We start from the raw sequence: 14056 nt of genomic DNA on the forward strand, positions 1-14056 counted from the left end.
ATACACAGTCATAACATTGGAAAAGCTTCCCTCTGGCGCTCTTCCTCAAAGTCTTTTACAAATCCTTTCACCACCCATAGCCGCCTGCTTACCACACACTCTCATCTCCAAATCTATTTCCAGATATTTAAAATGACTGATATAAATATGATTGGTTGAAACACCCACACAATCCCCCTAAAAGGGGTAAAAGTACTGTGTGCATATGTATAAACACTAAGAAACATACTTACAAAATGTAAAGAAAATGCAAGGCAACTTACCAGTATACAATCTCTATACCTTGGTTATTAATTGTTAATATTTGGCTGCTTTCCTGTTGAATTTATAATAGTTGGTTTAAGCAGCAAAGTCACAGTCAGTTCAGCTATGTAGAGTGTCAAGACAGTAAGGCAAGGCTGGATGGTCTTTACTTCAGCTATGAGAGTAATAGGTAAAACTGATCAGTTAATGGCATGGATTGACACATGAAAACAGGATATTGTTGCCATTGCAGAAGCATGTCTGAGGGAAGAGCAGGACTGGCAACTCAATATTCTGGGCTATAGGATCTTTAGATGAGACAGAGGAGGGTGTAAAAAGGGTAGTGGAGGAGCACTATTGATTAAGGAGTCGATTACTGTAATAAGGAGAGATGATATCTTGGAATGTCCTCAAATGAGACTTTGTGGATAGAATTTAGGAATAATAAGGGGGCAGCCACTTTATTCTGAGTGTATTATATGCCTCCAAAAGGGTCAGCAGGAAATAGTACAGCAAATATGCAAACAGTTCACAGAGGTGTGCAAGAATAATAATCGGATAATTATATACTTGGGATTTCAACTTTGCCAACATAAATTGGGATAGTCATAGTATTAAGCATTTAGAGGGGGTAGACTTTTTGAAATGTATCCTGGGATTTTATTTTTAATCAATATGTAGAAAACTCAAGGGACGGCGCAGTGCTGGATCTGTTTCATGTGAAAGAAGCTGGACAAGTGTCCGATGAAGCAGTAGGGACACATTTTAGTGAAAGCGATCACAACATAGCACAGCTCAATTTTGTTCTGGACAGTTGACTGGGAACACCTCCTTATGGGTAAGTTTACCGTGGAGCAGTGGGGTCAATCATAAAGGAGCGAGGAAGAGTACAGATCCAACATGTATCCTTTAGAGGGAAACGTAGGAGCAATAAGTTCAGAAAACCCTGGATGTCTTGGACAATTCTGGACTGGATGTGGAAGGGGAGTAAGAGCAAGTTCAAAGGGAGCAATTCAGCTGTGGCCCAAGAGGAATAAAAGAAAGCAGGAGGGAATTTAAAGGAATTAAAAGAGCAAAAATGGGGTATGAAAAAGAACTTGTCAACAGAATACCAAAAATCCTCAGATATTTTATAAATACATTAAAGTGAAGGGGTTAACCAGGGAAAGTGTAGACCCCATTAGGGACAAAAGGGGGCAATGTGTGCGTGAATCCACAGGATATTGGAAGGGTGTTAAACGAATACTTCTGTTCAGTCTTCATTCTGGAAAAGGAGAACATAGGTACAGAATTCAGGAAAAGGGTTGTGAGGAAATTGCACTGTTTGAGATAGGAAGTGGGGAGATATTAGAGACTCTGTCGGACTTTAAAAAGGACAAATCCCCTGGCCTAAATGAACTGCATCCCAGGCTGCTGTGGGAGGTGAGGCAGGAAACTGCAGAGGCTCTGACACAAATTTTTTATTCCTTTCTGTCCATGGGGGTGGGGGGAGGTGGGGGAGTGCCAGAGGACTGGAGGACGGTTAATGCAGTTTCACTTTTCAAGAACAATGGTAGAGATAAACCAGGAAATTACAGACTGGTGAGTCTCACATCATGGTAAGGAAATTATTGGAGAAAATTCTGAGGAGTAAAATAATACCCACTTAGGGTTAATTACAGATAGTCAGCATGACTTTGTCTGAGGGAGGCCTAACAAATTTGTTAGAACATCTTAAAAATGTGATCAAGTGTGTGGATGAGGGAAGTTCAGATGATGTAGTTTATATGATTTTTAGCAAAGCTTTTGACAAGGTTGCACGGGTAGACTGATTGAGAAGGTTAAAGCACATCAAATTGGGGGAAACTTGATGAGATGGATCAGAAACTGACTTAGTAAAAGGACACAAAGGGTTGTGTTAGAAAACTGCTCAAGTGGCTAGGCTAGTGTCCAGCGGTATATCACAAGGATCAGTTCTGAGACCCGTATTGATTGTTATATACATAAACGATACAGATGAAAATGTGGTGGGACTGTTAAGCAAGTTTGAAGATGACACCATGATTGATTAATAGCAAAAAAAAGATGGTTGTAAGTTTCAGGAAGATATAGACATGTTGGTCAGATGGTACTTACCCTTGCTAAGTGTAAGGCAATGCACTTTGGAGGAAGAAGCAAGATGAGGGAGTATTTAAATGAATGACGGGACACTGGATAGGTTAGAGGAACAGAGGGATCCTGGGTATTTATTCATAGATCCCTGAAGTTGGCAGAGCATGTGCATAGGATAGTTAAGGTAGCATCTGAGAGACTTGCCTTCAACAATTGTGGCATTGAATATAGAAGCAAGGAGGTAACGTTGGAGTTGTACAGAGCATTGATTAGGCACAGCTGGAGTACAGTCTGTAGCTCTGGTCACCTCACTACAGGAACAAAACGATTGCACTAGAGGTGGTACAGAGGATGTTCACCAAGATGTTGCCGAAAATGGAGAAACTGAGCTTTAAAGAGAGACTAGATAGGCTTGGATTGTTTTCTTTAGAGCAGAGAAGACTGAGGGGAGACATGATTGATGTGTATAAGATTATGAGGGGTGTGTACAGAGTAGGTAGACAGCAGCTGGTTGAGGAGGTCAATCGCGATAGGACAGAGTTTCAGGGTAAGGGGCAAGGGGAAAAAAAAACTTTTTCATTCAGCAGGTAGTGAGAATTTGGAAGGTAGTGGAGGCTGAAAACCTTAGAATATGGGACAAGTGCAGGAAATTGGGATTAGCGCACCCTTATAGTGGCAGTTACGTTGGTGCAGACTTGATCAGCTAAAGAACCTTTTCTGCACTGTACGAGTTTATGAATTCAGTTAAACATGCTTTAAAAATTGCTGAATTTTGCAATGAGCTTTTGCTTTTACGTTAGCTCCACCTTTCATATAACAGCTTTGTGATTTAATCCTGTTTAATGTAGTTTAGCTAGTAAACTAAAGTTTGCATTAAAAACAATGGTACTTTTATATGAGGAAGAAGAAAGACAGTGTACGGAATCTATTGACATGAATGAACTCAAAGATTACACTCGAGGGAGCTTTAGCATGTAGTAGCTGTCTTAAATGCACTGTCTCTCATAACAAACTATCGTGGTAGTAAAAGAATCCCCTGAACTACGCACAGAACAACCTCGATTGCCCAAATGAGACGGGGTGGGGAGTATTTTGTTTGGATAACTGATTGTTCGGATAATGTTTTTATGGGCCTTTGAGAGCTTGTTCAGATAATCCGAAATTTAGATAATTGATGTTTGGAAAACTGAGGTTGTTCTGTACAACTTCCTGCCCAGTTTAACCTAACAAAATTCTACTTTGAAAGTATTTCTGCATTTTCCTTCCAGGAAGACGCAACTCATTTTTGCAAGGTCACTTCTGGGTTTTGTCTCAATCATATTCTTGCTACAATTAATTCCTGCAGTTCAAGTTGAGAGTCACGAACCAACCTGATACTAAAGGAAAAAGAAATGGTCAGATGTTCTTCCACTTTTCTTTGAAGTTAGTTTTGCCCTTAACACTCAATTCACACTTGTAAGTTTAGCATCATTCTGAAGCTGTGCTCTAACTTCAAATTTCCATTTAAATGCAGAATTTGCTGCGATAGTCTTGTCTCACTGCATCAAACACTCAGGAGCAGATCATAATAATTCCCTCGTCCATTCAAAATCTCACCCAAAGTGCAACACAGTAGCTTGCATTTAGCTGCCTGAAGAACTGTATTAAAAGTTAAAACCCTGGATAAATCAGATCTGTATTTGTAATAACTCCATAATTATTCCCACAAAATGGACTCTTCATAAGAATGAGCCCTGTGAAATTCTAAATCATTCGTACCTTCAGATCATCAGAGAGGCTGAAAGTGCCACATTGATACAGCAGCGCAATCATTTTAACTTAGAGACTCTTTCAGCACTTTTCAAAGCCAATGTTACAAGTTTGTAAGAACTGTTCAAAACAGTGCGAAGATTTAATAAAAAGCAAGCAATGATAGGGAGTGAAAGTAGTTTGAAAGCAGAAGTCCTTTTCACTTCATAAGGTGCATGATTTTAAAAAAACTATTTTCAATAGGAAAGCATTCATTTCAGCGAACCAACTCACCTGACATATTAGCAGAGGCTCTAATGTGGAACGTAAAGTTGCTATAGCTTGCTTCTACTTTAACAATTTTGTTGTTCCTTTAAGCAACCATTTTAATTTGCAAACTGATGACATTAAACAGTACCATTCAAACTCTGGTTACTCACTGTCAAGAAGACATCAAATTCCAACAAAAACAAAATAACAAGTGAATGCTTCTCACAAGCTCTAAAAACCAAATGCATTTAATTACTGTGACATGATTGAGGAATATAATAGAAATATAAAAGAAGGAAGGCCATAACTCTACTTCTAGGTGTGCAATAAGAAGCCAAGTTACAATAAGTGCTGTGAACTACAAATATGCTTCGATTGTTTACAGTCACAACCTTCTTTGCTCCCTAACCTGTATGAGAATATCTGGATTGAAAGTTTGCCATGAGCGTGTAGAGGAATGCAGATGATAGTTTTTTTTTGACAGACAATGGACGTGGGAAGATTCATGGTCCGTATGAACTACATCCCTCCTTATTACTGGTATTTGAGTGGATGATTAAAATCAGGCCATAACAAAGAAAAAAAAACCCTGATTTGAAGTCTACTTTTGTTTTCTGTAGACAATACAAGCATAATCTTAGCTGAGATCTGAAACCAGAGACAAACACAGTCACCACCCTCTGTACTTCAGCTTGTGATATCCCTGTAGTAATAAAAAGGCAAGATCCATGCGGTCCAGCTGGCTTCCAGTTGCACTGTGAAACCTGCCTTTAAAACAGCATTTTACTCACATTAGACAACCCACAAAATAATTACTAACTTCCAACTAGAATCATCTGTATATACCACAACCTGACATAACATGCATCAGCTTAATCTCAACCACGTAAAATAATCAATTCTTTGAAGGAAGTCCTCATGACAAGGCTCCTAATAACAACCTCTTCAGAAAGTATTTAACATATAACTGAGAATTAGAAGTACTTATTTTCTATCGCTAGTGATCTTAGATTTTTCTGTGAATGTTATATGGTACTGTATTTACTATTGGAGACCTTTCGTGCTCCCACGTTCGATCCCACTCATTGGTGATCAACTCATTCTTTGTCTACTTCACTATCTTAATTATGGAGTATAATCCCGAAAGTTGTGAATTCTGATGAAAGTTCATTGCCGTGAAATGTTCACTCTGTAGCTCTCTCCGGAGATGCTAAGTTCTTTCCAGTATTCTGTTCTTACTTCACATTCCCAACATCTGTACTTCAACTTTACTAACAGTCAAACTGGAAATATAAGTGAAATATGAACTGAAAACAGTGCCTCCCTTTTGAAAGTCTGAGATTGGCTGGCACCCGTCTCAGTGGTTCAGCAAATGATGCAGCTTATGGAAAAAATGCAATTATTTGAAGGTTTGAGATGTGCTGTGACAGTCATTAATCAAGGAGGAGGCCAGCAGTGAGGCTATAGTTCAATGAACAGGACAATCTAGAAGACAGGTCTTAGAATCTGGCATTGCTTTTGGTTTCTTTCACAGTTGAGTGCCCTGTACCAAGGTCAGTGCAAAATCATAAAAAACTCTCAATGGCTTGCAGTTGCAAGTCAACGTACCAACTCCTTTTCAGTGTGTGCTCAAAATGCTGTTTGACAAAGAATATTGTGTGCTCCAGGAACAAATTGACACGGAGCTTGAGTGGCTGCTTGCAAACATTCAAAGTTTTTCTACTTTCTGACAAACCAATCAGATAATCAAATCTTGAAAACAATCTCCCCAGACAGAGTCATTTGTAAATCAGACAAATATGCAGAAGACTGATGCTGATCACGGAACCTGAAAAACATTCCCCTTCATTTTGGAATGAAGTGTTTGTATGTAATGTTGGCATTACGGTGGAGTTTGGAAAATGTTGACTGGAGCATGCTGATCATCTCACCATCTTTCAGCAACTGAACAATCAGATTGGAATACCATTGCTCAATCCATTTCTGTCTTGGAAGTGGCAGACAAATGGGCAAACCATGTCAATCTTAACTTCGCAGTCCCTGGACCCTGAATTTTTCGCAGCATACCAGAGGATAGTTTCACTTTGTCATGTCCCAAAGCCTCATGATTACAGCATTCCAAATCCTTCACTGCCTTCATTAATAGCCAGTTTCAGCATTTTGTGCAGTTCTTCGTAGGAATCATAAGTAGGAAGGCACAACTGGTTAAAGCTGGATATGGATAAAGAGAATTGGTCAATACAAAAATCAGGAACTGGAAACTGGCCTCAGTAATGGTAGCTATGAAACTATCATTAAAAGAAAAAAAACATTTGGCTTGTCCTTAGGAGATCTGTTTTCCTTATCTGGTGTGGCCAACATGTTTGGTGCACCAATCTGTACACCACTGAAGCCAGGCGCCAACTCACAGACACCTCCTTCTACTGCCCCCTCGACCATAACCTCACCTCTCATCACCAAATCATCTCCCACACCATTCACAACCTCATCATCTCAGTGGATCTCCCATCCATAAATTCCAACCTCACAGTCTTGGAACCCCACACCATCCAGTTCTACCCCTTACCCAAAATTCACAATCCTGACTGCCCCGGTTGACCCATTGTCTCAGCCTGCTCCACGGAACTTATTGCCTCATATCTTGACACTGTCCTGTCCCTCTTAGTCCAGGAACTCCCAACATACATTTGGGACACCACCCACACCCTCTACCTCCTCCATGACTCGTTTCCCTGGCCCCCAACACCTCATCTTCAGAATGGACATCTAGTCCCTATACAAGTCCACCTGCCAAGGCAAAGGCCTCCAAGCCTTCTGTTTCTTCCTTTCCCGCTGACCCAACCAGTATTCCTTCACCGAGACACACATTTGATTGGCTAAACTGGTCCTCACCATCAACAACTCCTTCGAATCCTCCCACTTCCTTCAGACCAAAAAGGGTAGCCAGGGGCACCTACATAGGCCCCAGCTATGCCTGCCTCTTCATCTGATACATGGTTATACTCAATCTTGCATAGTTACAATGGTACTATTCCTCACCTTTTCCTCCGCTGCACTGATGACTGTATCGGCGCCACCTTATGCTCCCATGGGGAGGTTAAACAGTTCATCAACTTCACGAACACCTTCAACCCTGACCTCAAGTTCACCTGGACCATCTCGGACACCTCCCTCCCCTTCACTCCTGGCACCTTCCCTTGCCACCACAAGAGATGTAAAACCTGTGCCCACACCACCCCCTCCATCCAAGGCCCCAAAGAATCCTTCCACATCCGAGATCTTCCTGCACATCCAAACACCTCATCTACCACGTCCGTTGTACTCGATGTGGTCTCTACACTGGGGAGACAAGGCGCCAACTTGTGGAACGTTTCAGACTACGTCTCTGGAACACACGCACCAAACAACTCCACCACCCTGGGCATCCTCCACTGTAAAATCCTCGCCACCTGGCGCCTGGAGGAAGATCACCTCATCTTCTGCCTTGGGACCCTCCTACCAAACGGCAATGATGATTTCACCATTTTCCTCATCTCCCCTCCCCCACCTCATCCCAGATTCAACCCTCCAACTCAGCACCGCCCTCTTGACCTGTCCTACTTGTCAATCTTCCTTCCCACCTATCCGCTTCACCCTCCACTCCAACCTATCACCATCATCACCCACCTTCATCTATCTATCGCCTTCCAAGTTACCTTAACCCCAGCTCCAGACCTCCCTCCTATTTGTCTCTCAGCCCCCTTCCTACGCAGACCACCCCTCCACATTCCTGATGAAGGGCCTATGCCCGAAACGTTGACTCTTCTGCTCCTTGGATGCTGCCCGACCTGCTGTGCTTTTCCAGTGCAACACTTTTTGACTCTGATCTCCAGCATCTGCAGTACTCCCTTTCTCCTACATGCTACTCCAGATCTACAGCAATGTGGATTGGCTATTAATTGCCTCTGGATTGGCCTGTCAACCCACTCAGCTCAAGGACAGTTAGGGTTGAACAACAAAATGTTGGTCTTGCCAGCAACACCCACACCCATGAAAGAAAAATAAGTATTATACAGGAAATCAGCTTTTCAGTCCCTAGAGTCTGCTCCACTATTCAATGAGATCATAGTTGATCTGTATCTAAATTTTATTCAGCCGCCTTGGCATCATGTATGTTTAAATGCCTTTCTGTCTTGCAATGATTTGTTCATCTCAGATTTTAAGCTATTTATGGAGTTAGTTTTTTGGAGCAGATCATTCCAAATTTCCACCAACCTGCATGCCGAGAAGTGTTTCCCAGCTTTGATGGAGATGTACAAAGTTAAAAATCACATAGCAGCAGATCATAGTCCAACAGGTTTAATTGGAAGCACGAGCTTTCCGGGCACTGCTCCACATCAGGTGGTTGTGGAGTACAAGATCGTAAGACACTGTAAACTTTTGCAATAAATTCTGTGTCTTATGATCTTATACTTCACAACCACCTGATGTAGGAGCAGCACTTCGAAAGCTAGTGCTTCCAAGTAAACCTGGTGGACTATAACCTGGTGTTGTGTGATTTTTAATTTCCTAGCTTAGGAGGGAGTTCTTGAGGTGTAGAATTCAGGGGGTTGGTGCGGAATTAAAGCACACAGTGCCTAGAAAATGCACATCTGCTATGCATGCAACTACATCCCAGTAGTGTTCCTTTTACCGAACTACTTACCAGGTATGAGCTGTGGGCAAGGTATTCTGCGTAGGTGCTGCTATGATCTGAAAAGATGGGCACATTGCCACAAATCCTCCTGGAGGGAGTTGGGAAGAACCTGTCGTGAACTGTAACAACCGAGCAAGCTCTTCCTGTGTGAAACTGGACACTGCTGTCCAGAACCACTTCATTACCTGTGGGTGGGGTGGAAAAAAAAGAGTAGAGTTTTAAGAATTTTGACTATCGCACGCATGACTATGATTTGATGCCGCTAATTTGACTGCAGTTCCTGGTCAGCAAAAGTTTCTGAATGAGACATTCTCTATTCCTCGATCATGCCAATTAAAGACAATTCGCCATTCCACTGACACAGAGACCTCTCCCCATCATCTGACATACAAATGCAAGCAAGACTTGCCCGAATTCAGATGAAAATGGCTGCTATAACAAACATTAATAAATGGTGAGTTAAATAGTTAAATGTTTGTTCCGATAAAAAAAAGGACATACACCCAAAGCATTTTTTGGGGCCACATATTTCAAACATTTTGTGTTTCATAAAAAACGCCTTAGTTTGCCTCTAATAGAGAAAGCCCTGAGCTGTACCAACAACTCCTGTTATAGCTCCACAATTTGTCATTCTCTCTGGTTTACCTTCTCTCGGAAGTGCCAGGACCCTCCAACAATGACAGCATGGGTCTTGAAATCAGGTACACTGATGTTGCCAGTCCCACACATCAACAGCTGGAGGTCAAAATTTAACAATCAGAATCAAAGAAAGTTTCATTTACAACAATTAAGAAAGGTAAAGTCACATGTATGTAATTTATGTAGAAAAGATACCAGATGGAGACAGGGCAATATTTTCCACAGTCTCAGTATTGAGGAATGCAAAGAGGGTAGGCTATTGCTTAGAAAGAAATAAGGAAATAAATGGTGGGAGAGTGTAATCAAAGATGACAAATTCACATTCTGTTGCCATTATAACTGCGGGCAGAGGAATTTATAATTGAAAATGTTGGCAGCTGTTTGGAAATGAAAGCTTTGTATAATTTGTTACACAATATATGTTCTGTATCTGAGAAACAACTTCAAAAGAGACTGGTTGGAAGGAATACCTGGTGAAAGAACTGCTATAATTCAATGACAAAATGGGTAATTGTAAATGCTGATAATCTAAGAAGAGCTAGAAGCATACAAAAGAAAAAGAAAGATTACTGTTTCGAATGACACACTGTCTATTTCATTCAGAGACCAATAAATCCATTGCGCATTTCCTGCTTTCAGCTCGAGGATCTCAGTATCACACGGCATAAGTACAGGATTTTAACTCATGGTTGAAAACAGAGAAGCTGCAACTGCAAGCTCAGGGTACTGTGGATAAAGGATATGCTGAGAAACAGTGATGACAGAGCACTCCTCGGATTTTGAAGAACAGGTGTAAATAGGTTGGAAAAGCGAAATAAGATACAAGAAGTAAGATGACTGAACTTAGCTTGTGACACGTTTTATATATATATATATATATATATATATGTATCTACGTATATCTCTATAGAAAGATATAGAGATAGCTCAAAAGGAGAAACAAACTAATTCACTCTGTTCTTTTGTGACTGAAAATTTTCAAAGACTTTTCCCGATGTCAAGGTATTGTGTACACACTGTATACAGCAATGCTGCATTAAATTACTGTGAATGAAGCTCCATTCATAAAGACACATAAATGCATCTCAGTTGCTTCTACACCAGGAGAGGGAGAAAGTCAGGAGACCAGGAGAGCTGTGTGTGCATAATTCTTAAACCCTAGTAGGTAGAAGGTGGACAACACAGTAGCTCAGTGGTTAGCACTGCTACCTCACAGTGCTAGGGTTTAATTCCAGTCTCGGGAGAACTACCTGTGTGGATTATGAACATTCTCCCTATGTCTGCATGGGTTTCCTCCCATAGTCCAAAGAAGTTTCCTCCCACAGTCCAAAGGTTAGGTGGATTGGCCATGTTAAATTGCCCATAATTTCCAGGGATGTGCAGACTAGGTGGATTTGCCACGGGAAATGCAGGGGTACAGGAATAGGGTATTGGTTTGGTCTGGGTGGGATGCTCTTTCGAGGGTCAGTGTGGACCCAATGGGTTGAATGATCTTAGCAGGACTTATACACTTAATGATAAGATCCTAGGGAGTGTCGCTGAACAAAGACACCTTGGAGTGCAGGTTCATAGCTCCTTGAAAGTGGAGTCACAGGTAGATAGGATAGTGAAGAAGGCATTTGGTATGCTTTCCTTTATTGGTCAGAGTATTGAGTACAGTAGTTGGGAGGTCATGTTGCGGCTGTACAGGACGTTGGTTAGGCCACTGTTGGAATATTGCGTGCAATTCTGGTCTCCTTCCTATCAAAAAGATGTTGTGAACCTTGAAAGGGTTCAGAAAAGATTTACAAAGATGTTGCCAGGTTTGGAGGATTTGAGCTATAGGGAGAGGTTGAACAGGCTGAGGTTGTTTTCCCTGGAGCGTCAGATGCGGAGGGGTGACCTTATAGAGGTTCACAAAATTACGAGGGGCATGGATAGTGCAAATAGGCAAAGTCTTTTCCCTGGAGCCGGGGAGTCTAGAACTAGAGGGCATAGGTTTAGGGTGAGAGGGGAAAGATATAAAAGAGACCTAAGGGGCAACTTTTTCACGCAGAGGGTGGGACGTGTATGGATGTGTAATGAGCTGCCAGAGGAAGTGGTGGAGGCTGGTACAATTGCAACGTTTAAGAGGCATTTGGATGGGTGAATGAACAGGAAGGGTTTGGAGAGATATGGGCCAGGTGCTGGCAGGTGGGACTGGATTGGGTTGGGATATCTGGTCGGCATGGACCGAAGGGTCTGTTTCCATGCTGTACATCTCTATGACTCTACGTCTAAACAGGTTGATTTATATATTAAAACAATCCAGGTGCAATAGTGCCATCTAGTGATATGAGGAAATGATTATGTTGCTTGCTTCATAATCATCACAGCAAAAATCAAAAACAAGAGAATGAAAACTGTGACATCTTACAGATTGTCCAAAAGGCAAGGTCCAAATGGTGAGCCACTGTGAGCAGTAAAGTTTAAGACTTTCTGCAGGTTCTGGCTGTTTAGGAGGACGTACAAAAGAAAGTCAACCAAATGAATATCTTCACACTGAGACAAATTTCTCAAAATGTCAGCTTGAAGACAGAGTCACAAACAATTTTGCCTGTAAACCCATGCTTGGCTATCTAGCAACCACAAAGATGCAGGATTTTCACAATTTTTGTCCCCTTTAAGATGCCACACATACATGGTGGTGCAAAAGAAGTGGTATAATGCAGTGAAATAAACAGGCTGTGAACAAGAAAAAACATTTAGAGGGAGCATTAGTCACAATGATATTGAATGAGTCACTTCATAAGCTGTTACATACCTCCAACTCATTTTCATCAAATATAGCGAGAAGATTTTCTGGAATCAACTCATTCAAGCCTGTATAAAAGAGGGTAAAAAAAGGAAGCTGGCATTTAAAGAAGCTTCATTAATTCATGTTCCCTTTTTTTAAACAGTGACAAACTGTGAAAGTAATTAATTAGCTGGGAAATAATTCTCTGAGATGTCCCGAAGGCAATGAAACATTAAACAATTTCAATCTTGTTCTTCCTTTTCGCATTTTTATTCCACTGTTCTTTGCCTGCACGGATGAATGATAAAGCTACACCTTTCTTCTAAATTAGTCATTGCCCTAACAAACACCCTTTTATCAATTAATTTATAGAAAGCAGGTGGTGCTGGATTGTCTATCCTGAACTGTCTTTCCTCTCAATGCCAAGATTAGAGTGGTGCTGGAAAAGCACGGCAGGTCAGGCAGCATCCAGGAAGCAAGAAAATCGACATTTCGGGCAAAAGCCCTTCCTGATGCTGCCTGACCTGCTGTGCTTTTCCAGCACCACTCTAATCTTGACTCTGATCTCCAGCATCTGCAGTACTCACTTTCGCCTTCCTCTCAATGCATCCATTTCAAGTGAGGGTAGTGACTCAAAATCATGGCAGTAGATACTTTTCTCAGCCACTTTCAGAGTAAATCTCTCCACCTCTTTGGCACAGTTGATTCAGAGTCTGATGGAATATTTAAGTATTCATGAGGCTTTCAGATTTGACACTGCACTTGAGAGAATATGTGCTCAGGATGGAGGAGATAGCACCTCCTGGATTAAAAATAAATTGCAATCTATCTGCCCTAATACTTAGATCACAAATATTTACAGAACTCTGCTGTAGTATGTGTCTTCACAATTTTTAAAAACTTATTTTTATTTTCCTTGTGGAACAAATCTCTCAATTTATAATGTCATTTCACTTTTGTCAAGGTAAAGTTTACCATGGTACCAAATGCATGAATGTCAACTTAGAAGTGAGAAAATGAATACAACCGAGATTGAACCACTTCACACAGAAGTTGATAAACAAGTGGGTTGGTGTATACTAGAATCCTTATGGTGGTCAGCATCAATAGCATGTTGTCCTTAGAACAATGGACTGTTTGATGATTTATCAGAGATGACTGTCTTACATTTCTTGGGAAACATGCAAAAGCCAAAATCATGTTGCTTTTTGCTAAGAAGACCATTGGCAGGCTCAGAGGGCCTCTGAAAACAAAAATGTAATTGTCCAAGCAAAAAAAAAGGAAATATTGGGTCATAAACAAAGGGCAATCTTAGGTCCTTGTGTTAAACACGTAACGTTTTGACTACTTAGAAAAAATATACAGGATTCCACAACAATAATAATATTCTGGCTTCATTTCTATTCATTTTCCATCACTGCTCACTCGGAGCAGTATCATACCTTTAAGGAAATACTCCACTTCTTGCCGCACCTGACTGGCCAATCTGTACTGTGCCAGCATGTTCAGGTAGAATATCTTGTTGTCATTGGTTACTGGCATCTGTGCACCTCCAGCTATCAACTCTATAACCTGAAAGAATAAAATATGAACAATCTCAAATTAGTGATCTAAGAAAGAACATGTGAAAGCTGCATCCTTGATCCGCCCAGTCG

The 14056-nt window shown here is 41.2% G+C and overlaps 1 protein-coding gene across 4 annotated transcripts in view; it reads right to left on the reverse strand.

Moving 5' to 3' along the window:
• The window catches only part of arel1 (apoptosis resistant E3 ubiquitin protein ligase 1), a 110746-nt gene that overhangs the window by 13452 nt on the left and 83238 nt on the right, over positions 1-14056 (reverse strand). For 3 of the 4 annotated variants that reach the window (XM_043697104.1, XM_043697105.1, XM_043697106.1), the window contains exons 16-19: positions 13844-13973; positions 12429-12487; positions 9653-9742; positions 9017-9192 (exon numbers count right to left, since the gene is read on the reverse strand). In XM_043697104.1, the coding sequence (XP_043553039.1) occupies positions 9017-9192; positions 9653-9742; positions 12429-12487; positions 13844-13973 (455 nt within the window). Of the gene's footprint in view, positions 1-1974; positions 6544-9016; positions 9193-9652; positions 9743-12428; positions 12488-13843; positions 13974-14056 lie in introns of those variants that run through there. The other variant, XM_043697107.1, reaches the window with a different exon arrangement.

The sequence above is a fragment of the Chiloscyllium plagiosum genome, chromosome 10 (assembly GCF_004010195.1).
Source record: "Chiloscyllium plagiosum isolate BGI_BamShark_2017 chromosome 10, ASM401019v2, whole genome shotgun sequence".
Lineage (NCBI taxonomy): Eukaryota > Metazoa > Chordata > Chondrichthyes > Orectolobiformes > Hemiscylliidae > Chiloscyllium > Chiloscyllium plagiosum.